The 24,417-nt window shown below is 40.8% G+C and overlaps 2 protein-coding genes across 4 annotated transcripts in view; one reads left to right on the top strand and one right to left on the bottom strand.

Moving 5' to 3' along the window:
• The window catches only part of kif26ba (kinesin family member 26Ba), a 49,829-nt gene extending 31,005 nt beyond the window's left edge, over positions 1 to 18,824 (bottom strand). The window contains exons 1-3 of the mRNA XM_085908262.1: positions 18,392 to 18,824; positions 15,999 to 16,391; positions 1,364 to 2,008 (exon numbers count right to left, since the gene is read on the bottom strand). Coding sequence (XP_085764388.1) covers positions 1,364 to 2,008; positions 15,999 to 16,391; positions 18,392 to 18,451 — 1,098 coding nt within the window. The 5' untranslated portion in view covers positions 18,452 to 18,824. The remainder of the gene's footprint in view (positions 1 to 1,363; positions 2,009 to 15,998; positions 16,392 to 18,391) is intronic.
• Positions 18,825 to 19,797: 973 nt separating this feature from the next.
• LOC147059432 (PWWP domain-containing DNA repair factor 3A-like) lies at positions 19,798 to 24,173 on the top strand. Of its 3 annotated transcripts, XM_085908368.1 has the most exons (15): positions 19,831 to 19,856; positions 19,950 to 20,056; positions 20,420 to 20,491; positions 20,696 to 20,997; positions 21,179 to 21,392; positions 21,540 to 21,668; positions 21,744 to 21,814; positions 21,975 to 22,051; positions 22,130 to 22,190; positions 22,278 to 22,353; positions 22,467 to 22,517; positions 22,591 to 22,838; positions 23,162 to 23,386; positions 23,452 to 23,540; positions 23,619 to 24,173. In XM_085908368.1, exons 3-15 carry the CDS (start codon positions 20,485 to 20,487, stop codon positions 23,671 to 23,673), a joined length of 1,605 nt encoding a protein of 534 aa, XP_085764494.1. In that variant the 5' UTR covers positions 19,831 to 19,856; positions 19,950 to 20,056; positions 20,420 to 20,484; the 3' UTR covers positions 23,674 to 24,173. The 3 variants fall into 3 exon arrangements, with proteins under 3 accessions (XP_085764496.1, XP_085764494.1, XP_085764495.1); XM_085908370.1 differs by having other exon boundaries at positions 19,798 to 20,056; positions 23,452 to 23,536; XM_085908369.1 differs by lacking the exon at positions 19,950 to 20,056 and having other exon boundaries at positions 19,838 to 19,856.
• The last annotated feature ends 244 nt before the right edge of the window (positions 24,174 to 24,417 follow it).

Raw genomic sequence — 24,417 nt, 5'->3', positions numbered from 1 at the left:
ACCAAGTTGTGATTTCATTCCACAATCGGATTCAAATCCTGCACTGAATATCAATTGGAGAAGTATGGAAAGCAGCAAAGATTTAATTAATATGAAGCAGATAGCGTTTGAGGAAGACAAGATAAATTGGCATAGGAAATAAGTGCAGAAAAATTGCCATGTGCATGTATGTGTGTGAGAGAGACAGTGGATGAGTGTAAAATGCGTGGCTTACCAGGGAGGGAGGGTGACGTAGAGTCCCTAGAGTTCTAATTATCACTGTATGAATTATTACATCTGTAGAACACGTTTGCATGCCCCCCCACACACACACACACACAAACCTCAGGATCTTCCCTGGAGTCCCTTCGCATACACCTCTGGACTGCTCATCACTGCGGGCGTTCTTCCTCCTCCTCCCTTATCTATTCTTGTTCCCTCTCTTCCTGTCGCCACTAAACCATTTCGGCATGTTGGGAAGTCTCTCGGATGACATTTTTAACAGTCTCCAGTGGTCTTGGCGACAAAAATATGTTGGTGTTGACTTGAGATCCAATTTTGTCATCATACTGTGATGTGTGCTCTTAGTATGGTGTAGAAGCTCTACACCACTGCAAATTTCAACCATCAACATATTGTTAAATAAAGACTTTTTTGAGCCAATGAAGTGGTCATTTAATATGCAGCAGAAAAGAAAAGCACGTAAGATGGGAGACTGAAAGAAAAAAAAAGGATGTAAAAGCGACAAGTGTGTGTTCAGTTAATGAGTCCACACTACATTAATTAATCCCAAATCCAAACACATTAGGTCGCTCTTTACCTGCCCATAAAAGCCGATTATCTCCCCTTCTGTTGCCATTGGCTGAAATCCTGCGAACCAAAATCGATTTGAGCTAATCCCTCCAGTCATGTTCTGTCGCTTAGTCAAATCATAGTCACTCCGTGTTGATGTGGATGTTGACTGGTTGTCTGTCTCCAGAGGTGGTCTATCATTAACTGCTAACTAGTTCAGGGTGGGGTCCCCCTTGATCATAAACTGGATGGCGAATATACTCAATAACACCCAATTTTCTTAAATACCATTCTCCACCCAAATATATGCCTCGCCAGCCACTTGAACAAATAGTCGGCGAAAAATAACCAGAGCTACATCAAAAACAAGTAGCGAATTATTTGCTCCCCATCCAATTTTCACGTCATTAGCAGCCGGGAACCAAAAATAGACAATTCAAATGGAATGCCAGTACCAACTCTGATGACCAATATTAGTGTGTAGATCCATCCTGACGGAAGACCTCCTTTCGAATAGGCCTTGCCCTCTCTGAGATTGAGTGAATTAAGGCTATTGGCCATTATTTGAAGGATTATTCTCGAGATAGCCTACCTGGTATGGATAGAGCGTAACTCCTCCATTAGTTCTGTTCATGTGTTGATGACCTGCTGTGTTGTTACTGCTGTTTGTGCTGCTATTCCCTGGATTGTTCACTGCACTCACAATTTGCTGTTGGGCCACGGCCGTTTTTCCAGAACCGGGCGACCCGTTCCGTCTTTCCATCCCACCTCCGAGGCCCAGTGAGCTGGGTTTGGAGCCCAGTCTGTGCACTTGTTGGTTCAAGGGTGCGCAGGAGCCCGTTTGTCCGGCAGAAGGACTCCCGTGAGCGGAGGCGGACGCCACGTGGCTGGGGCTTGGTGTCGGGGTCTGGTTGGGACTCGGCGACGGCGATGAGGGGCGAGTGAGGTGTGAAACGGCAGCTGCGGATGATGAAGAAGAGGAGGGGAGAAACGAGGCGGGCCATTCTCTGGATCCGGAAGCTCCTTGGGATGCGTAGCGCCCAAAGAAAGGAGGCGGGGATGAGGAAGGAGACAAATCCCACTGGTCCAAGGTGAGCACCAGGCGCACCGCTTCCTGTTTGAGCTGCGTGAGGTGAGTTGCACACACGTCACAGCGACTGTCGCGCTCATTCCATGCCCGCCGGGAACTGTTGGGGACTTGCAGCTTATCATGGAGGAGGAGGGGGAAGGATGGATCCTGGGGGAGGAAGAAGGAAACACAGATTAGACTGTGGCAAAAAACTTTACTCTGAAACTAACTTTGGTCAGCAGTTCTTAAAGTGAACATTTCAAGTGCTAAGGCCAGTAAAAAGACATCACTTGTTGCGGCGCACTAGAGACATTCGGTTCAGACGGAACATGTCAATACTTCATCATCAGCGAGGAGGCTCGGCAGGAAGAAAATGAATCAAATTGATGAACTCTCCGTTGAAGTCCGATCGATACGTGACGTATTGAGATTCACTTGTATGAGCGTCTCGTCAATAGGTACATAATGTGCGCGGATGGCCTCGTATTCCCGCTTGTACGCATCCATCAAAGCGACAGCTGATGAAGCGGTAAACCAGGCAGAAAGCAGATCAGACAGTGAATGACTCGGGCCTGTGTAAGGGAGCCAGTCAGCCTCAGCCAAGTGAAGCAAATGGGGTAAAAAAATACTTCTTCAAACAATTTGATGATGAATTCAGACATATCGACTGAAGGTCTCAGCAGTTCTGACTAATGGTGAGCATTAACCCAATTTAGGGCACTTGGAATATTGTGGTCCCTCAAAGACTTTGTCCAGCTAACAATTCGGAATTGAACCGACTGGCTCAAACGGAGAAAAATAATTGATTATGCTTAAAGGACTAAACCCATCCATCAATTTATTTTGTAGTCGCCACTCGCCAGCCAATCACAGGACACATCTAGACAAACAACCATTCACTCAAGACCTTTCAGATCCAAATGTGTGTTTTACACTGGAGCTGTTTATGTGGTTGATGTGAGTCTTGGTGGCCTTTTGGTACGGTAAACGTGTCAATGTCTGACATACGGACAAGCGGGCATCTTTTAATCAAATATAAAAGCCTCATAGTGTAAACGTTCTCGCTCAATGAATGTAGTGTGTGTGTGTGTGTACCTGTGGTTTGTTGACACAGGCAGCTCTTTTACATCAGATGAAATGTGGCTTTGTCCACACACACACACACACACACACACACACACACACACAAACACACACACACTCTCGATGTACATTGGGATAAAAACTACCTTGTTACTCTGACAAACTGACAAAAAACATCAGCTCTAAACATTGACATACAAGCAGGCAAGTGTCCAAACATGCATGTTCAGAGATTTTGGTTCAATTCAGATTAATTTTAGGTTAGGTTTCAGTTAACTGGGGAACATTTCCTCTTCTACATGTTTCTGATGGGACTCAATTAGTGACAGACAGGTCAATCATTTAAAGGGGTAGAACCGTTTGGAAATGTTTGTTCAATCAAAGACACAGGCCACATAGGCAGCTGGTAAGAAACGTTTGGCTGCTTTAAAGTAATTTGTGTGTGTTTCTTTGCATATAGCACATTTGAGTAGAATAGAATAGACATTTTTATATTTATATTTTTTTTTATTTTGTTGAATTTTTTATTTTGTGTTGTCTGTACCAATTTGATAACCTGGTTGAAGTGCAAAAGGGAATTTCAACAAATTACCCCCGATTGCACTGAGTTGTCATCCCCCAGGTGTACTCTTCCCAAATATCCGATCAGTGCATAATCCTGACTGGCATGACACACCACACACACATGCAGCCTCTAAAACTGACTAGTGCAGACTGTTTGCAGAATTGCCCGTGACATGAATGCATGTCATGACTTCTCACTGTAAACTCAATAATCTGTGTGTGGATGTGCTAGATACGATAAACCAAACAAAGCACATCAAATATCAGTGCATATTTGATTTGTCCGTTTCATAGCATTCCATCAATGCATGTTTTTGGAGCAATTCATCTTTCACACTGAAGAAGCAATAAATTGGACATGGTGTTCAATGTTTGAGATGAAGGTTTTGTTTGACCAAATTATAGAAATTGGGGCAGTAGCCAAGCTCCCTCAGTGTAGAAAGGAACATGAGAGCTGTGGGTTTGGCTGGGATGGGGGGGGGGGGTCATTCTAGAGTGGAAAGCATTTTAATGTGGGCTGTTCACAAACATTTTATTTTCCTCTCTTGTGTGCTTCTACATTTCCGCTTTCCACTCCAAACCTGTTTAGTCACTTATCTGTACAAACAGCGGTAACTTTATAGAATTGCCTGCTTTCCACTGGTCCAAAAACCATAATCAGCCCAGTATCATGTTGTTATGTTGGCAGACAAGCTTCAGCATCAATTTGGAAAAAAAAAAAGTCATTTGATGGGAAATTTTATTTTCCTATAACAATGCCAAAAGGCTTTCAAAACATGATTATCAGCCTTATTAGACATATTAACACAGTGGTGGCTCAATAAGAACATCTTGCTGTCTGTTCCCTGCATATCATCGTCAGTCTTTGAGTTCATCAGTATTCGGAGGGTGACTGCATCAGTCTCGGCACCAGATAGTCGATGTGGGCCTGATTCATTTCCTCCGACAAGGGCAGACAAACACGACGTGTGCAGGACGTGAGGGAGTGACAGAAAAAATGCTGTGAGGCCGAAACGGCAGACGGAACATTGACCTCGTTGACTGGTGCCGTGAATGTTCGTGCGTGCCCATGCAGACTTGGCACAAAGGGAGACAGAAATTTGATGGGAGATGTCAAGTCGCTCGTGTTACACCCTCAGTATGTTTTCCGCATGTGTGCACACTGGAGGTACACTCAGTAGTTGCAGTACATGGACTTGTCAATCAAAAACCAAACCCACACTTGCACGCATATACTGACCGACAGCTTTTAGCAAGGTAAAATGGGCCACAATTTATATTTGTCCAGTGGGATGTTGAGGTAATATGATGACTACATGTAAGATCTCATGAGACCTCAGTTGAGCGAGCGTTAAATGATTAAAACTAATATTTTGCTTTTTCTTTTGCTTTTTGTGTTTGTTTGTTTTGCCCCTAACACTTTTACTTCTCATTGTAAAGAAAGGAAGACGAACAAAAAAAATTCAAATTTATGAAGCAAATAGCATGGAAGTGTTTCTGCAACACAATATAATCAGTTCCAGTTGAGTAAGCAAGAAAGACAAAGCTCTCCAATACTCATTTAGCTCCCTACTCACTTTCACGCGCTGGCTGGTATACACACATGATGGCGTATTCCCCAGCAGGTCTGGAATGGGTGAATTCATGCAGAAGAGACACAGACGGTTTCCTGCACCTCACACTACACACACATACACCCATGCATGCAAGGCAGAAGGCGGGAGTGTGAAGCCATGATAAAGGGATGAGCAAGGAGTAGAAATGGAAACAGTTAAGAGAGTGTGAAAATGCTATAAATTTCAAGTAGGAACGCCATTGATCATATGATATCATGATGGAGGGTTACAGTGTGTTTATGAGTTAAGGACTGAGTGGATAGTTCAGTACCGAATCAAGGTCAGTGATATATGTTATAAATGGCTACAGACATGGCAACCGCATACATGCACAAGAATCTTCAATCTTGTTTTTATTGTGCGTGCTTGTATCAGGCAATTATCAATTGTGTGTTTTGCCGTCCCACTCGAAGGTAAAAGTCATTCTCAGCCAATCATGACAACAAAAAAAATCGACTAATTCTAAACAATTTTTTAATTTCATTTGTATAGTGGTTACCCGAGGTCATCTGAGGTCCGTGATGGATGGATGGATGGATGGATGGATGGATGGATGGATGGATGGATGGAGAGAAAGTATACAGAACCATAGCAAATTCTCTTGGCCAACAGACAGGGTTAATTCTAAGAATAACAATTTTGCCACAAGCTGCAATGATCAGCATCCAAGCAGATTTGGAACGCTTTGATACTACATACTTTCTTAGGAAATTATGAAAATATAGTCTTCATTCGTTAGAAATTATAAACATCTCAGTGAAAACAAAAAACATACATTCTAAGTACTTTCATACGTTCTGTTTTAATTGACACTGTCCGAGAGGTATTCATCAGATACTACATAATACTTTTTAAAAAGAAAAATGACTGTTTGAAATCTAGGTCAAATTTGACATTGCTGGAAACACTCTGACCTTATTCTATGTTACTTCACAAAAATTTCTACATTTGATTTGCTTTGCTCTTGGTAGAAAATGACACTGTGATTACGTAAGAAAGGTATTTGAGTGAAATGTAAATTGAAATGACTGCCTGTCGGTCCGGTTTCGTCCCCTTAAACAAATGTGAAAATAAAATGATAGCACCAACATGCAATGAAAGAAAACGACATGCTTGTAATGTTGACACGCTGCAACAAAGAAAAAGATGGAGTAATGTCTGCATTGCCATGGCGACGTGAAAATTCATTAGCATGCCCACCTAAATAGCTGCAGGGGAATGTTAATAACCCGCTGCATTGTTGTTCACTTGAGATTTCTGCTGTGTTTGGATCTTCACGTTTGCATGTGTGCGTGCCTCAGAGCGTTCCCCAAACGGTCATTTGGGAATAAGTAATTTTTGTCATCTTAACATGTCTTCAAACACAATCTTAACTAAAGAGCTGTGTGAACTCTAATTACAGTTTGCTCATTGACTGTAACCGAACCTCCAGAAGGCAGCGTGGCAGCCCTTCGACGGACTGCTCCCGTGTTTGATCTGAATCCAAACTCGGGCGATGTTAACGGCCTGCTATAAATCACTGCAAGTGTTTTCTACAATGCATCAACGTCCTCAAAAACACACACGCATCAGCCGTTGAATTATGAAAGCTGCCTGCGCTTCCTTGTAATCCACGCAAGTCGTCCCTCAGTCAGATTTGGACGCATCGTCCAAGATGGTCGCAGCCTTGAAATGTGTCTTTGAACAGCCTTCCCGACAATGATGCTGATGACAAGCTTCGGCTTGTCGGAGGCTACTTTCATGCAGCGCTTCACAGCCATAATTAATTGCTTGGGTCAACGCTACTAGGGATTAACCCGGGTGAAGCGCTCGCCACAAAAACAGAGTTTTGTACTGTAAGCGCATACACATGGGGTAGCAAAAATAGGACGGCTTGACCCAGTGAGTGTTTGTAGTGGGTTGATAAACTTTCAAAGTGGGTACAAAATACTAAAAACAGATGCGCCATATAGCAAGCAACTCTTTATGTCTGTGCCCAAGCTTAAAATGAACGGAACTCGGTGTCACTCTCCATCTTTGTTTCTGACTGTTTTGACCACCAAATGCTTTATGTTTGTGAGCGGCGTAAATCCTGCACGGCACGCGACATAACTTTGTGCCCAAGCGGATTAGACCAAATGTTGGTCATTTTGCAGACTAAGACAGGCCAATGGTGGGAGGGCTGTGGGAGTGGTCACAGCTCCTAGAATGGATTCTTTCACTCTCTTCCTCTCTCTCTCTCTCGCTCCCTTTAAGTGTCTCTGACATTGATGTATTGTTTGTCGACTCAGGTAATCCATCTTGCCGTGTCCCAAACCCGAACACAGTCGCACTCTCCTCCCCAAGCACTCTTTCTCCCATCCATATGTTCCTCCTTCCAGTATCCTTCCATCCCAAGGTTAGTGAGGGATGCTCAAGAGGTCGATCTGCCTGACAACTCTAGTTTACATGTGGCATAAGTGCATCAAACCTCTGTATCTGGCGAAAAGGCAAGTAAGGCTTTCTCATAATTTGAGAAGCAACCTGAAAATTCCATGAAGTCATTCACACCTCTATGCACTTAAAATGGCCCAAAAACATTGAATAGCGCTAAAGCAAGATGGGAAGCCAATAAGTGTGTGCAAAATGGTTCGTAAAACACTAAATAAACATACCCCCTGGTCTCTGAGTGTGCACTTGGACCATCTTAAGAGCCTCTTTAACTAAAATGCCTTCCAAACGGTCCGAGTCAGCGCCAAGTGAGTTTGCCTTCAGGCGTCATGTTCACACAGTAGCACCCATTCATTCACGGGACCTCCTGAAAGCAACCACTGTGTACCAACGTTAGCTTGGCTCCACGAGGGATTGCTAGACACTCATCGAGACATCACACTAACATCATACGGAAATGATAAGGATTATAACTGATTGTTAAGAATTCCGGTGATTCGCTGGAGCTGACATCCCTCCAAGCATCTAAAAATAATTTCGACATCGGGCGCAGATAGCTTTATAATTCCATACGGCTGACAAATTCGACCCGTGGGTCTTGAGCATATTCGAACAGATGTTCGTCTCCTGCTGTGCGGGAAGATCCGGCGTGGCGCTTTTGATTGGATGTCCAGGAGGATGTCGAGTGAGTTAGGAAGAGTGGATGAGAGGGATACATAGGGCTGCATAAATGGATCCTCGGATGTACAGTCAATAGCAGATAACGGTAAACAACAACAATAATTTCAGAGCTTTTAAATGGAGCCACACGGGTTCCATCTGCTCGAGGTAATTGGAAAGTTGAACTGCTTGAGGCTATTCGGTGTCTGACTGAGGCGCCTGCGAGGAACAAACAGCCAATTTAATTCTCTCTTTACTCCGTGCACACGCACATTGACGCATGTATGCACACACAGACACACTCTATCTTGCTAAGCTTTATCTTTTGTACTTTCTTTCATTTGTCCTCTTTACTTCCTTGTTCCTGATAAGGAGTGAGGATGAATGGCATGAGGATATTAGTTATGTCGCTTTGCACAGATAAAAGATAGATATTCAAAGAAAGTACACGCTGATAAATCGTGCTAAAATACTCAGTTTTGATTTAGAGATTCATTTTGCAATATGTTTATGTTTGTGGGTTTTGTTTTTGCAGTGGTATAGAAATGCTTTGCATCAGACAGAAAATTAATTCCAGTTTTTTTTTGTCAATTAAATTGGTGCAGATGTACCTAACATAATGTAATATTCAAAATGATGCAATGCAACCACAACAAAAAAACATTGTTAAATGAATGCATTTATGACATTGAGAGAGGGGGACTGAACTGATAATGCTCTTTGGAAATCTGGTCTTAGATCTTAATAGTGTTTTTGCTGCTATGTTTGTTGATCTGATATTAAAGAATATCTGTAATGAAGTCAATACAGACACAACACAAGATTTACACAAAAAAAACAGATTTACTTTTATAGTGTAATCTATCCTAATCTTTACTGCTTTCTCAGACGTTTTCAAGATCAATCACAGACCGATGTAAATTCATCCAGCCACATGTGGAAAACCCCAGTTGTAAATTAATCCACAATTTGTGTGTGTGGCGCGACTTGTGCCACCCTCTACTCAAATGCCAAAAGAAAGAAACAAAGTTAGTTTGCAGAAGAATATAGGGCCCACAATCTCTTATTCTAGTATGTATATACTCGTTGTACTCTTTACAGCATTCATATAAACACGACGACAAATATTATATGGTATACTTTATATACTACTCTATCTGAAAAAAAAAAACATACTTATGCGGGAAATGACTTAAAAACTCAATGTCCATTAACTCAAAGTACACACTCACATTCAGTATACACAACTTTTCCCTCACCATGACACCTAGCGTGATGAGTTGAAGATGAATGTCTTCTCTTTGACAGCCTGTGACAGTGAGTCTATGTGAGCTTGGATGGCAGCCTTCTGACTCGTGTTTGAAGCGCAGTTAGCGGGTCTTCAAATAAACCCATCAGTGAGTGAGACTTCACAGAGTCGGAGGGTAGGAACTGGCACATGATGCTAGAGAAACATTTGGCGAGCTACAATTTCTCATGTTGGCTCCATTGCTGGAATCTTCAGACTTAAAAGCACAAGTAAGCCCAATGCCAAAAAAAAAAAAAAAAAAGAGTCAGACTTGATGGCTGGCCAGGAAGATGATAGGCGTTATGCACAGATGTAGTATCGGAGACATCTCAATTCATGTATCACACATACAGGTAGTGTGAAAATGCGGCCAGGCGACTGATGCTTGATGGAGAGGCAGTTGCCATGGTAGCGATGGACGTCAAGGCATCAGGTGCTTTAAATACCACTCTGCAGTGTACGGCAGTTTGTTGTTGTTAATGAAATCCACCGGAGTGTATTTTCATCCCATTTTAGCTTTCTGTCCCTTTTGTCTGTGAACAGGCGGGATAATTATAAATGTGATAAATGTTCATTGAATGTTAAATAAGAATGTTGATTTCATAAGTGAACTTGCACATGAATGCATGTTGCTTCATTAGCTTCTTCAACGGAGAAAAAATTGATTGACAGAAAAATGGGAAATGAGGCTGCAATTGAGGCCATGGAAGCACAAGAGAAGCCTTGGCCCCGCTCAGAGCTTCTTATCAGACCAGTCAGGCAAGAATAATTCTCTTTATTTACCTGGGTCAAAAAAAGCAAAAAACACATCACACTCCTTATCCATAGACTGTTGTGGTGTGACAAAGCATTGTGTCAACAAATAGTCTGTATCCCCCTGAATAGTTTTTTTTTTTTTTTTTTTTTTGGTCATCGAATTGCGTTAGCTTTTTATTATCTTTGTATTAACAAATAAAATGAGTGAATTGCAAACCGCCTGCAATAGCAGCTTCTTTCTTCTGAGGCAGCCTGCTTTTTGGCATTTATGGTGTAATTAGACCAATTAGCCGTCTGCTCCGGGTCAATGCTTGAACAATAATAATGGTATCATTTTAAGAATTTATTAGAGAATCATATGAATAATTAATATTACAAGTAGGCTATTTTCCAGCAAGGTGAACATCAATGTGGGTGTGGGTGGTTTATGTGCACAATTAATATTTCAGCACAGTATCACAATGGATGGATTTATATCTTGCATATTGCACACGGATAACGTACATTTTCCAAAGCCGTGCTAACAAAGCGAGGTGTCCCGTGGAATGAAAGACTTTTGTTCTTTTGAGGTTTTAAGCTGATGGTTCCACTTTATCCCAAAGGAGCTCAGCAAAATGAGATGCGTGGTTTCGATAAGTTGAGCAGAGGGGAAACGCTTGCTCTTATCTGAAGTCTCAATGCTCGCGAGACGTTATCTTGTTCATTTGAAACTGTCTGGGAAAAGATGAGCTGCGTCTTCAAGTCGATTAGAATTGGGGGTTTTTTTGGCATTTAAAGTTGTTACTTTGTCGGGAACATAGCGGCATGAAAAGCTATGACACGACATTACGCACCATTTTAGGATTATCTCAGATCTCTAATGTTGTTTCTATACTCAACAAAATATTATGAAGCCATCGTTTGTTCATTTTAAGTTCAAACAAGTACTGCCACATTTCTTATGTTGTCACTCTTAAACATGCCTTGTTCCCATGGAAATCATACACACGCACACACAAAATTCAAACCCTTGATTGTGAGGTATATGGGCTAAAGACTCGCCCACAGTCGTGCCCTCTACAATGATCAAAAACATATGTTTGTATAATCGTATATTTCAACTGGTTATTTTCACATTACACTTTGAAGCATTTCTTAAATATGTTACATTAAGTTTACGTTTTAAAATAATATGCCTTCGAACATGTCATTACGTGCCTGAAAATGCTGAAAATAAACTAAATACAGTCAACATAAATGTTCTCTTCTTTGGACTTCTTTTCCCACCTCATTGAGTTTGTTCTGTATTTCCGGTTTGCGTACATTTACTACCATAATGATAAAAAAAAAACGTCGCCAGAGAAGTTAAAATAGGAGTACTACTCTACCATAAACACACCCAAAATTAGATTCAATTGCAAGTATTGGTCAAAATGCATAGCTGACAAAACACACACACACACGCACACACACACACACACACACACACACACACACATAAGAAAGACATGCTTCAATTCTCTTCAATTAAGCAAACCCCGCTTCTCACAGGTCCATCCACTCACCGTCTTGCTCTATATGGTAATGTCTTTCACACCTGAAGGCATCAAGAGGGCATGCTCGATTTCACTATCATTGTCTCTCTCACACACACACACACACACACACACGAAAGTGATATACAGTATTTCCTTCCTGTCTCTCACCAACCCTATGAGAAGACCATTGATCCTGATGGAGATATGTATGCTGCTCACATCTGTCACACGTCGCTGCCGTGGCAACACCAGCTGCCGTGGTTACGCTAGGCCTACCTCTGTAGTCTTTGGGGATTTACTGATTACAGGGAAGCTCAGTACCTGCATGCATGAAGAAGCATATTTTTGGATGACTGAAATCGGCTGAAGCTGGGCAATCGGAGTTTGAGTAGAGAGTAGTAGATAAATAATGATCAATATATTGGTTGTTTATAGAGGGGATTGTTTGAGCTGATTGGACCGCAAGTGGTTTGACCTCTTGTGTTTGGGAGCTGGCAAGTGCAGTTACACAAGTCAAATCTCTGCCTAACATTCTGCTCAAGGTCAGATCATCTTCTGATTGGATCGTTATTAAAAGGATTTGTGTGGGTTGGCGGTTAATGCTTTCAAGGACAATCCAACCTCTACGGAATACTGTGACGGGAAAGGACTATTGTTTGTTTTACCGCATGAGAGCGATTACATGTGCAGTATAGTCATTGGTTCGACAAGTTATCAAATATATCCATCAATACTTATAAGTATCCACAAAGTGTTAAAACTTTGCACATATGTTGAGGGTTTTACTTCTTATGACCCATCCTTGGATTACTTCTGCTAAAATCAACACTGTAAGAGCAAGCATGCGAAATAGATTTTCATAAGAATTCAAAGTCACGACTCACGACTATGTCATCAGTAAAGTCAGTAAATCTTCAAGTGTTATTGAGAGGGAAGAGAATATATTCCCAAACATGGCCTATTATGGTTTTTGTTTTGGCATCCCAAAAATGGAAGTGTATATAGTTGGTTTTATAAACGCACTTTATTTAGACTTATAGAAGATTTGAAACAGATACTGTCCCTTTAAAACACACAAATAGTGACCCACTTTCCTGAGCCGAACTCCAACGCACACACACACACACAGATGAGTTTTTATGACTGGGGTGTGTGAGTACACAGACAGACACACAGCAATACAACCGCATGGACACAAGCTTTAAGTGAGCACAGCTGCCCCTGCCAGATGTGCGTCAGAGTCCTGCGGTCACAAGTGTCATGCATCAAAATAGTGAAACGCACACACTGTTCAATTTAATCCCTCTCCAAGTGCATTCTAATGTCTTGCATTGTGCAAAACTGTTTGATGGTTACTAATTCAATCTGGGGAACTAGTGGATCATGTTTGCATTGGTTTTTTTTTAATTGTATTCCACGGGAAATAATATAAATATAAATATGTTCCGACCCAAATGCAGCAGATTTTACGCCCACGCCCATGTGCGCTATCTAGGAAAAGAGATGCCCAAAGTGTTGATGAAATTGGTGATGAAATGTTGCCTGATGACAGCAGTTCCAATTCTGAAGTTTTGAGTGAATTCAAAGGGGTGCTGTTCCCCTTAAAGTCATTATTTACTCAAATGAACATTTATTTGAAGTAGCTAAAGGGTATGCAGAAGTTATCAAAAGTCTACACACCCCTCAAATGCCATATTTTTGGGATATTGAAATAACACGACCACGATAAATCATTCTCACCACTAACGTGACCTATAACGTTTTATTAAAAATAAAATGTTTTTATTTTTGTTATTTTATAGTAAGCACACCCTCCGATAAATGGGAAATGGCTGTCTTCAGAATTAACCAGTCACGTTCAAACTCAAGTTCACCACATATTTGAAGTGCTTTTCACGAGGCCAAAATAAATTTTAGATGTTCTAGTAGGCTTTTCATGACTTTTCCCCCCCTTTCTAGCATAAATCTGATGACTTTGGGCTAATACCAACTGTTCCTTTGACCAATCCATAATTTCCTCCACCATGAAAAGTCTGAAAATGATTTATCTTTGTTGAATTTTTTTTTTACATCATAAAAACCTGGCATTTAAACATTGCTGTGCAGACTTCTCTTTTGTATGCTTCTCAACCAGCACAAGTGAGCAGTCATACACATATACAGCAGACAAACCATTTGCAAAATATTTAATCGAAACACTGTTGAAGGTCATCATTAGCATACTATTAGCACCATTGTGAGTGCGTCGGTGTGTGTGTGCGCATGCATGTGTGTGTCAGACCTGATTCCTCAATGTATTCATATCAGTGAATTAGAGACAGGTCTAGAACGAAGTGTGGGGGGGACTGTTCTAACAGTGTGGGGGTCATGTATGTCTCAACATCCTGTGGGAATAACATGAAGTCTCATGCTGGGGGAACAGAAACACAAAATGAGCCCACACACACACACACACACACACACACACACATTCTCAAACTAAACTGCTTCACTGACATTTTTGGTAAAGGAAAAGGATAATCCGGTCACGTCGCTTCACCAAGAATGTGAATTTTGCTTTTATTTGACCCACAGCACCTTCAAACTTTAATTCACTGGGAAAAAAAAAAAGGTCATTCAGCCAGATATTGACCTACAATAAGATTATATATTCTTTCGGAGTGTTGTTCTTCATAAACTATCGTCACTTCTCTTATTTGGGCAATAGACAATGACTTTGTTAAGATCAATTAAAGTAGAATTTAGACTCAGACATTGAATCTAGATGAAGACTACTTTTAATATCATCACAATTGAACCGTGTTCTACACACAAAAATGAAATATCCCAGTGGGATAAAATAATAATCAGTGCCAGAGGTATACTGATTAATACCTCAACATTATGTTTATTACTGTAGCCATAGTTTGCAACCACGTATTCTACAGTTGCTATTAAGCTTTTGTATTGAATCTCATTAAATTGTTCCAATGTACTTTATTGAGGGCCCGGCGAGCGCAAAGCTCCTCATGCTGGGCAAGTAAAATGTGTTTAATTTGTTTCCTCAACCAATTACAACACTATGTTTGACCACATAGAGGAAAATAGTTGTCAGACCCCCAAATCCAACTGTAGAAATAACATTCTAATTAGTAGTCTTCCCAGGAACGGTTTACATTGGTCTGATTGTTTTCCAGTTTCCGACTGTCACTGTCTTAACAAGCTCCCACACTGTTCATTACTGACTGCTGCTTCCTCTCTGACCCCCTGTTTCTATAGTTTATTGCTCCCACAATGATGCAGAAAACATGCTTATAGGTTGCCAATTAACTCTGAGCTTGATGTGTGACCCTGCTGTATTCCTAACTGGAATTCAGTCAGCTGCAGCGGAAGACCTAAAGGCATAAATTATGCCATTGGAAGCTCAATAACTCAGTGTAATTGCAATTCTTCTGTGGACAGTACATGAGCAACCTGTGTAATAAATTGATTTTATATATATTTATATATCTTGGTGCTTGGTCGGTAGGCGCAACAGGGTAAAAGGAGGTCTAAGTTGTGGCGCAGATGGTGTAAAATGTCCACACGCTAAAAACTGTAATGAGCAAATGACTGTGTGCAGATGACATTGTAAAAAAATGATTTTCATGCATGGTGATCAATGTGTGCAGGTTACAATTGAATCCCTTTATCGATCAACTCCCAGCCTTCATGGCGTTCCTATTGCGAGTCACCGCTCCATTTGAAATCGATTGCATAGATTAGCCATAAGACAATTAAAAAATACATGTATATGTATAATTAAAGCACCTGTCAAAGAAAATGGAAAAAAACAGCAAATCTTTAAGGATTAATATGTGCTCTAAATGCTCTGCTTTTTCAATTCATCTATTTTATTGAATCCAACAAGATGGGAAAGCACCATGCAATAAGAGAAATTGATTTACTGTATAGGTGATGTGATCAATAAGGTAAAAGGGATGTTCAGCACAAAAATCCTACTAGTCTTGTCTCTGTGTGTGTGTGCGTGATGGATGAACACCTCAATCCGAGAGCAAACAGCATTTGGGTCTCCTCTCCTAGTGCAGATGGTCAGTGAGTGTTGGATAAATCAGCGCATCGTCTTGATTTATGAGAACAATAACCCACATTACAGAGCTACACCTAAGGCAAGGTAATGATGGGAGGCCCAATATTTCACGGGTAAGCAAATTAATAAGAGCCACTGTCCAAATGTCACAGTTGATGAAGGGGCGAGTTATGTGCAACACACATCCTGTACGTACCTTGCTGGAATAAGGTCCCGGGATGAGAAGTTTTAACGCTTGTCTTTTCAGCTCCGTTAGCCTTGTGTTGCAGTTCTCACACCAAATCCCTCGTTCACTCCCGGGGGAACTTCCACTGCCCGAGGCCGGGGAGCCCGTCCCAAAACCCGGAGAGCCGCCAAGAGAACCCGGAGATCCGGTGCAAATCCCCGGGGAGATGGTCCCTGGCGATCCAGAGAGGGACCCCGGTGAGGAGATCCCCGAGCCAGGAGAAGGGGTGCCCGTTGAGCTAGGCATGGAGCCAACGCCTTCAGGCGCGGGACGAGAGCTGGACCGGCTGGTTTCCTCGTAAGCCTTTCGGTACCATGTGTCAGAGAAAAAGGAAGCTGATTTGGTGGGGGAAGTGTCGGGTATCTGTGGAACATTTAACACAGGAGAGAACTTGACTTGTAGGAGCATAGGAGAAGAGGCATTTATCATCTCTGACGGACTAAATCCATGGAGAGAATAACTTAGATTAAAAATATAACACTTGAATATATGTAAATGTTTTGTGGCACCATTATTAACTGTTGCTGGATGATGTTTCATTGGCTAATTGCTTTTAAATTGGAACGGTAGAAGGTGGTATGCACATATGCAATTGTTTGTATGTTGTTTTGCCAAATTCAAAATGTCACATAATAATATAGAATTTCATTCGATTTAATCAACAGTAGAAGCTCTGGGGTCAAACATAATTTATTCTGCAATGCTGGTCAACCTGCATTATTATATTCAGATTTAGAAATGTTCATCTAATAATTATTTGATATGTTCCAGTGTCAACCTCCTGCCATGATGAAAGTCATATTAACTCTGTGAAATTCTAGAAACAGCCTTGATTACAGAAGACCACTTCAAACTAAAGCTACACTAAAACTGAGTGAGATTATTTCAATAAAGGGAGATTTATTGATACAGCTCATGCATTAAAGTGGGAAAATATTCCTAATGATGTGTATATTTAGCAAACGTGCTTGCTTTGAAGAAATCATTTTCAAACTTTTTTTTTTTTTTGCAAATCACAACAGTCAAGACGCCAGATTCTGCTCATGGACGTGTGTTATTAATACTCAACCGAGACTACTCCTCAAACCAATGGGAACATCAAATGAGCCACAAAGAGTCGGGGGTGTTGATGTGGTGGCACGGTGGCTCCTAAAATCTCTCATAAGAGCTATAATAAGTGAGCTGAAAAGACTGACATGAGGGAATGCTCACAAGTGAAGGGGGGGTGGGTAACATCTTGTAACTGTTATTAGGTGCTAGACACGCGCGTGTGTGTGTACGTGCGCGTGTGTGTGTCTGTACAACTGATAACTGTGTGTGGTTCTCATTTAGTGGGGGGGGCTGAAAGTAATTTAGAGCTTTGATGGTGACACTGCATGTGACAGTCAATGACAACACTAATAGAGCTCGAGAGTCCCGTGGGAGACATTCTGCATGTATGCACCCCATTTGGCCGATTACGAAACAAATAACGGCGTTACCAAAGGTAGAGATATGTTGTATGGAGAAAATACAAATGTATTGAGAAGCATCCATTCATCAATGTCCTGTTGCGCTTCCCGGTGGAGTCTATCCTAGTGACTGACTTTGGGCAAATTAAAAAAAAAAACACTCTGGACTATTCGTCAGTCAATCACAAGACAGACAGACATTCACACTCACCTTGACACGTATTGACATTTTAGAACAGAAGTCCCGAACGTTTTTTTCTGCCAGGAACGGTTTCAGGATCGGACAGATATTTTGCTAATTGGCAACGATTCGTCTCACAGGGGTTGGATGCTGATGTATATTCATTGTCAGAAACAAAATAGTCTATGGCGGCGGAAGTGTTGACTTAAATTACCAAAAATAAAAAAAAATGGTGTGGCTCGGTATCAAATGGCCTATGGTCCAGTACGTGGCCATGGACCTGTGATTGAGAACCAGTTTGCCTTGAATCCCTGCTTCAAGTCAACATGCCTAATTCCTGAACACATTTATGCTTGAGACATGGCCACTGAATTTCCTGTCAATTGGCTCAATGAGTTTTGGGCAGAATTGTGTTCAGAACATTAAATCATAAATATAAGTATATAAATCATAGATATAAGTACAATTTACATTTACACCTATACAAAAATATGTCTTTCATTAGTGTGAGTGATAAAACATGCAACCAAACCTCAGAATTGTGAGAAAGACGTGCAGCTAACCACTCCCATGCAGTCATATACGGTATTTAATCATTTTAGGACTGAATAAAATCCAAAATGAGAACTGAGAGGAAATTACTTCTTCAAAATTGCTTTGGATCTGTGGGACGCCTTAACGTGAACTGGATTTTTTTTTTTAAATAAATTACTAAACTGATGTTTTCTTACCGTGTACTTTCTGCCCCGGCCGGCCACGGATCTCTCCTTGGAACCAGATAGTGAAGTCATAATGAAGGTGTGCAGAGGAGCGAAGAGGAGGATGAAAACCGCGGGATCGATTTCAATTAACAACACGCGCCTGCAAAGTGCACTTGGAGCTCCTTACTGTAAAGGCGACTTTGCGTCACCAAGGTGGAAACCACTTGTATTCCACATTTTGTCTGAAAAAAATAAATAAAATAAAAAGTTTCAGTGAGTTCCCTTTGGAGAACCCATCAAAAGATCTGTAATTGAATCTGTCTCAGGTCTGCTTCTCTCATCCTTTTACGCACCAGGTTCATCAGGTACAACCACGCACCACTGAGGACGCACTCCACTGCCAAGCAAGAATAAAAAGTCACGACGTGGATTCTGTCGAGGGTGAACGCCGCGGTTTGCTTGCTTTTTTTTATCCAGGTGGTACTCGGAGCGGTTGCCTCCTGTTGACTGTACGGAGCTCCGCGCTCTGTAGACGGCAGACGCTCACTGGCAAGACGCCGGTGCGCCGCACATCTGGATGAGGAGGCGGAGCGTCGCTGCTCTAATGAATTTGGTAATTCTGCTATGCGATGCTTTCATCGACCTTGGGGATAGCACGTTTTCTAATATTGAATATGCGCTTCCCAAGTTCTAATGATCCATATATTTCACATTTGAAAAAAAGTCACAAAAAATGGATACACATGGTCAGTTAAACACCTTCTGCCCTCCAAAGGAAGTGCATGTGATTATTCTACCTGTCCATTTATTTTGCATAATTTCTCCCAGTAATTTTCAAACATGTTTTGGAAAACAAGAAAAACACGCAAATATATATCAGAAGAGCCCAGTTGCCTTCGATCAACCTTTGAATAAAGTTTTGGCCCTAGAGTACTGCAGTTCTACTGCACCTGTATCAAGTCGTTTTGCTTTAATAATTGATAATTGATAATTGAGCTCAGAGAATACTGTAGTGTATTATAACGGTTCAACACTGCTCTCTTCAGTTTGGATTGTGTTACTGCACCTTAGAGAAACTTGTTCAGTCTTAAACGAGGATGACTTTTCACAACAATAACAAAATATAGTACAGTAGCTATAATATCTGCACAGGCTCAAGAACTACAAAAATATTAATATCCGATGTTTAGGCATTGTTTGCGTATGTATCATTTAATTAAATAGCCTACATGGCAGATGACGCCAGTAATAAAGGAACAGCTGCCACCAGCTGTGAATGTGTGAGTGCATGAATAATGTATCCACTGTAAATCGTCTTTGAGTTATGCATTATTATGATTGACGGATGACGATGAAGCCTGTTAACTGTCATGTGTCGAGTCATGTGACTCAATGCCCTCCGAACGTTAGGGGGCGATAAAGGGAATTTGCAAAAGTGCCACTTTCCGCAATGGTGCTTCTGTGACTTGAATTCGCCTTCGCGCCCGTAGAAAATGTTAGTATAGCTTTAAAAATGAAAAAAATATATATAAAAAACTATTGCACAAACGTTAAAGCAAATTCATCCCTAACGATTAGAATCCATTAGGTTACACCCACGAGCCGTCTTCCTGAACCAGAAGACTGCTTGCTATTGCTTGTTTGGGCACGTCATCGTGCATTTTGTATTTGGCTTCCCTGTCATGTTGGGGAGAGGTTTGTATCACATAGTATTCTGTGTCTGTATTTTATGATTGCAATACAAATATTAAAGCATGTTCGCGTGGAAAATGTTAGCTTGCTGCTCATGTTGTGGGGGCATGAAAGATAGTTTTTGATCACGTCGTATTCTATGGCTGTATTTAAGATAGCAATACGAATATCAAAGCTTGTTCGCGTGGAAAATGTTATCACGCTGCTCGTGTGACGTGCTTATTTGTCAGCTATGATAGTAAATAACCAATGTCGTAGTAAGTGGCAAGTTTGCTGTATTTGTACTGAACCGAATTGCAAATTTGCCTTCTTCGTTCTGTAAATATGATTCCACCTGTATGTATGTTTGTGTTCCACATGTGGAAGGACTCTACCTCAACAGATGAGGATATCGCCAGACTTCTGTGAAGTCTTTTCATGATTTAACGACAATGAGAGGTAGTTCTGTTGTGTCCTTGTTGTTTACTTTATTCATATCAAAAGGGCCATGTACAAAAAAAGTTGAATAACTGTCTTACCAGTAAAGTTCTACTAGTGTTTCGTTTGGCATAGTCTACTCGTACGTACTAAAATGGATATCTGTTAATACGGCTTTTCATGGTTCTTAATGAATCCCACACTAAGCATGTTGTAATATTCCAGGTCGACCAAGGAAAACATGCAAAGGGGAACCAACTAAGACTTCAAGACAAAAATGGAACATTAGTGATAATCCCTCCCTGGCCACAGAAGAAACGAGTCCTGTGTCAAGCAGTAATTCCTCCACTGAAAATCAATTCACTGCGTGTTCCTTACAATGTGAATCCACCCCAAAAAGATGCAGGAGACACCCAAGAAAAACACCAGAAGCCTTATTGACGTCCACGCCTTTGCACAGTTTGTCCACCAGGCGACCGCCCAGTGTTTGCAACAATGTCTCCGAAGCAAAGGGCAGGAATGAGAAGGTATTCATGATACATTCTTTTGAGTTTAAATATTATGATACAATGTACATAAACAATGATGAAGTGCCCTTAAAAGTATGACTGCTTGAAGAGCAAAAAAAAAAAAAGAAACAAAAGTGACACCTGAATCAAGGGCTTTGGGAAACCATGAACCTTTTTCCGAAAACCTCTTGTGCCATAGACATCAGAGGTTGCGTCACCACCCTACACGTTGAGGTCCCAGAGCAGGAAGAGAAGCATAGGGGCCACCCAATCCAGACAACTTAGAAAAAAACTACCAATGACGCAAGCCGCTTTGTCTTCACCGAAACATCGCTGTTCCAAGAATTTGAAAAAAGGGACTATCACTGCTTCATCAGTTGAACCCTCAAGACCAAGATTTGAACTAAAGGAAGGTAATACAGCTCTGTGTTGCTATATTGCTGTTCACAGAATTAGGCCTCGTGTAATTCCTTTGTAATTGATGTTGAGTTTTTTTTTTTTTATTTAAGGTAATTGGTGCTAACTTTTATCTTTTACTCTGCTTCTGTCTTCTGCATCAGATGAGTCTGTGCTGTTGCCTGATCTGTCCATCAAGTTAGGTGACTATGAGGAACTGCTGCCTCTTTCAGTCCTGGAAGATGAGGAAAGTGATGATGAAGAGGAGCTGCCAAGCTTCTTGATGCAGACAAGTAAGATTTGTGTGACCGTCAGTATAGATTGTAAACAAACTCTATTGTTTACTTTGAAAACTGAATGTATTCCAGGGCCAGAGTCTGTCAAAGAGGGAGTGTTTGTGTGGTGTAAATTTAGACACTTTCCTACATGGCCTGCGCTGGTGAGAGCAAAAACACGCATGGATCTTTTGTTTCTCATGTTTCCTCCCAACTTTGGCATCTGGGTGGCCGCAACTACCCCTGTGCGCGAAATTCCGCACAAACCACTTTGCGGCTATTTATGTAAAAGTATTTATCTGACTGTTTTTCCCCTCTTTGCAGGTGAGACATGTAAATCACAAGGCAAAAAAGGCCAGCATTATTTTCATTGATGATCAGATGAGTCAACAAAAACGGGGGTGTGCATTTAGCTATTCTTAATAGTTGTCTTTTGCTTGCTGCTTATGTGTCAGAATCTAATATTACCTATGTTAAAGGATTATTGTGCCTCTGAAATCCCTGAAGCCTTTTGACTGTGAAGGAGCTGATGAGTTGGCGGTAGGATGATCAACACTAAACAAAAGTTGTTGTTTTTTTATATACATCTACACTGGTGACAAATATTTCTAATGCTGACTCTCATAGGCTGAAGCCAAAGAAAAGTATGCCGCTTTGATGCATTGGGTCTTAGAGCTAATAGCAGACTACAGAATACGCATCGGTAATTGTGTTTGTATTTTTATTTTCTATTCTTATCAGAATACTTTTTATTCTTATCAGAATTTACTTTGATGACATTCTGGCAGGATTGTAATTGTTATTTGCTCTTTCTAGCTTGTGGCTCCTTTTGTGGCCCCTTCCTTGAATACTTTAATCATGGCATGAGTGAGTTTAATCACGCTTAGATAAATTCACATTGCACCATTGAATTGTCCTGATAAGTCTAACCCTCGTTCAGGTTATCCCGTGAGGAGAAAGCGCCCGTGGGCCTCCTCAGAGCAACAAACCATTGTGAGTGATTTGCTGTTAGAGGAAAAGGACCAGTGTGTGAATCCCAGTAAAGATTGTGAAGAGCAGAAGCAAGAGGTGGTCAACAAGTGTGCCAAAAGGTTGCTTCCAGACCGGACCCAAGCTGCACACAACCGGGCCAACGAAAGGCTTGTGCACTTTATCACCAAGCGGCGCATGGTGGAAGAACGCCTGCTGGTATGATTTGATAAGGCCTGAAACATTTGATGCACTTTTGTTGTTTTATTTCCAATGTTAAATCGTGGTTCATTGTTAGCATCATTGCTGTATTGCTTTTTTTTTTTCTTGTTTACATTTTTCTTGATATTTTTTTTTTTTTCTTGATTTATGTTTGTCCTTTTTTCAGTTTTTCTTTTTTGTTTCTTCATATATTTTTTGTCCCTCTTTCTGACAGAATGTTTTTTGAAATGATTGTTTTGTGCAATCTTGCTAACTTAAAACCGTGATTAGTACTTTGCAAAGTCAGCTAACATTTGAACACTGTTTCCGCGCTCCCTCAGGCTGTGATTCGAGGTCAGGCGCCGTCGCGGTGGCGCCGCTATTTTGAGAGCTCTAACGGGAGCCATTTTGGAGTGGAGACTTACCTGGAAGATAAAACGCAGTTGGACAAGATGTACAGTTACCTGAGCGAGCTCTACGAGACGGCTGCGCCCATAGCTCCTGGGAAGATAGTGGCCCAAAACATGAAGCGCATTCCATTTGTTTTGGACGTGCTTCTTCCTGAGGTATGGCATACTGCTCTGGGCCTATTAGAAATGTCAATGTTTTTAAATACACGTTTGTTTTGTAGGCTATCACATATGCCATTGCTGCAATGGACAGTATCTCTATAAAAAAGGCAGAAGAAAAGTACATCAAAGGACGCGGTTTAAGTCGTAGGTAAAGAAAGCTTGGGTCCATTTTTTTAAGGGAAGAAAATGTTGTGAATGATTTGTTTGTTTTCTTCTGTCATTGTAGGGAAATACAAGAGTATGACTTGATGATTGAGCGCTTCAGTATGAGAAAATCCTAGCAGCTGAACACTGAGTGTCAGATACTCACAGAAGGCACTCTTCTATATTTGTGGATTGGAAATTGCGTATGTATTTGTAGAAATCATTTCAACACAAATGTATTGATTGATATCTTTATTTTGAACATATTTAAAACCTAGAAAGAGAAAAAAGAAAACATAACGCTTTAAAGTGCCACATCTAAGTTCATACAACAAACAAAGCAACAAATTGGAAAAAGACAAAAAAAGTTTAAAGTAATTTGTTCAAACCCAATCAGATTGGGTGACTCAGCATTCCAATGAATCATGTTACATCTTCTGAAAGTGATACGTCTCACAACAGATGTGAATGTCACGTCTAATTATTTAATGAAATTATTCAATACTTTATAATTAATTGCCTGCTTGTACATTAATCATTATTTTGATATCACTGCTTTGTGTTACAGCAATAGCTTCTAACCATTCCAGTAAAAGCATTGTACAAAACACAAAATAAAAAGAACATTTTAATTTCACTTGTACTTGAATTGTACTTCCTTCAGAGATTCCAAGAAACTTTCTCTATAAAAGTATTGAGAAAATCCTGCATCAAACACATTTGGCATGATCATCATAATGTTATTGACATTATGAACTCAATAATGCAATAGAGTATGATTTGTTGGAGTGTTTAAAAACAAGAATCACAACTGATGCTGGACTTGAGAAGAGAGTTGATTTATTTAAAAAAAAAAAATTAAATCTCATCGACAAATGACC

The sequence above is a fragment of the Syngnathus leptorhynchus genome, chromosome 3 (assembly GCF_054491065.1).
Source record: "Syngnathus leptorhynchus isolate UIUO chromosome 3, UIUO_Slep, whole genome shotgun sequence".
Lineage (NCBI taxonomy): Eukaryota > Metazoa > Chordata > Actinopteri > Syngnathiformes > Syngnathidae > Syngnathus > Syngnathus leptorhynchus.
Note: the sequence above shows the minus strand (reverse complement) of the source record. Positions and strands in the feature narration are given on the sequence as shown.

Excerpts from the sequence above, each read along its gene's own strand:
- LOC147059432 (XM_085908368.1), top strand. Across the intron at positions 20,998-21,178 it reads CAAAGGGCAGGAATGAGAAG|ACATCAGAGGTTGCGTCACC; the intron begins GTATTCATGATA and ends CTTGTGCCATAG. Across the intron at positions 22,354-22,466 it reads AGACTACAGAATACGCATCG|CTTGTGGCTCCTTTTGTGGC; the intron begins GTAATTGTGTTT and ends TGCTCTTTCTAG.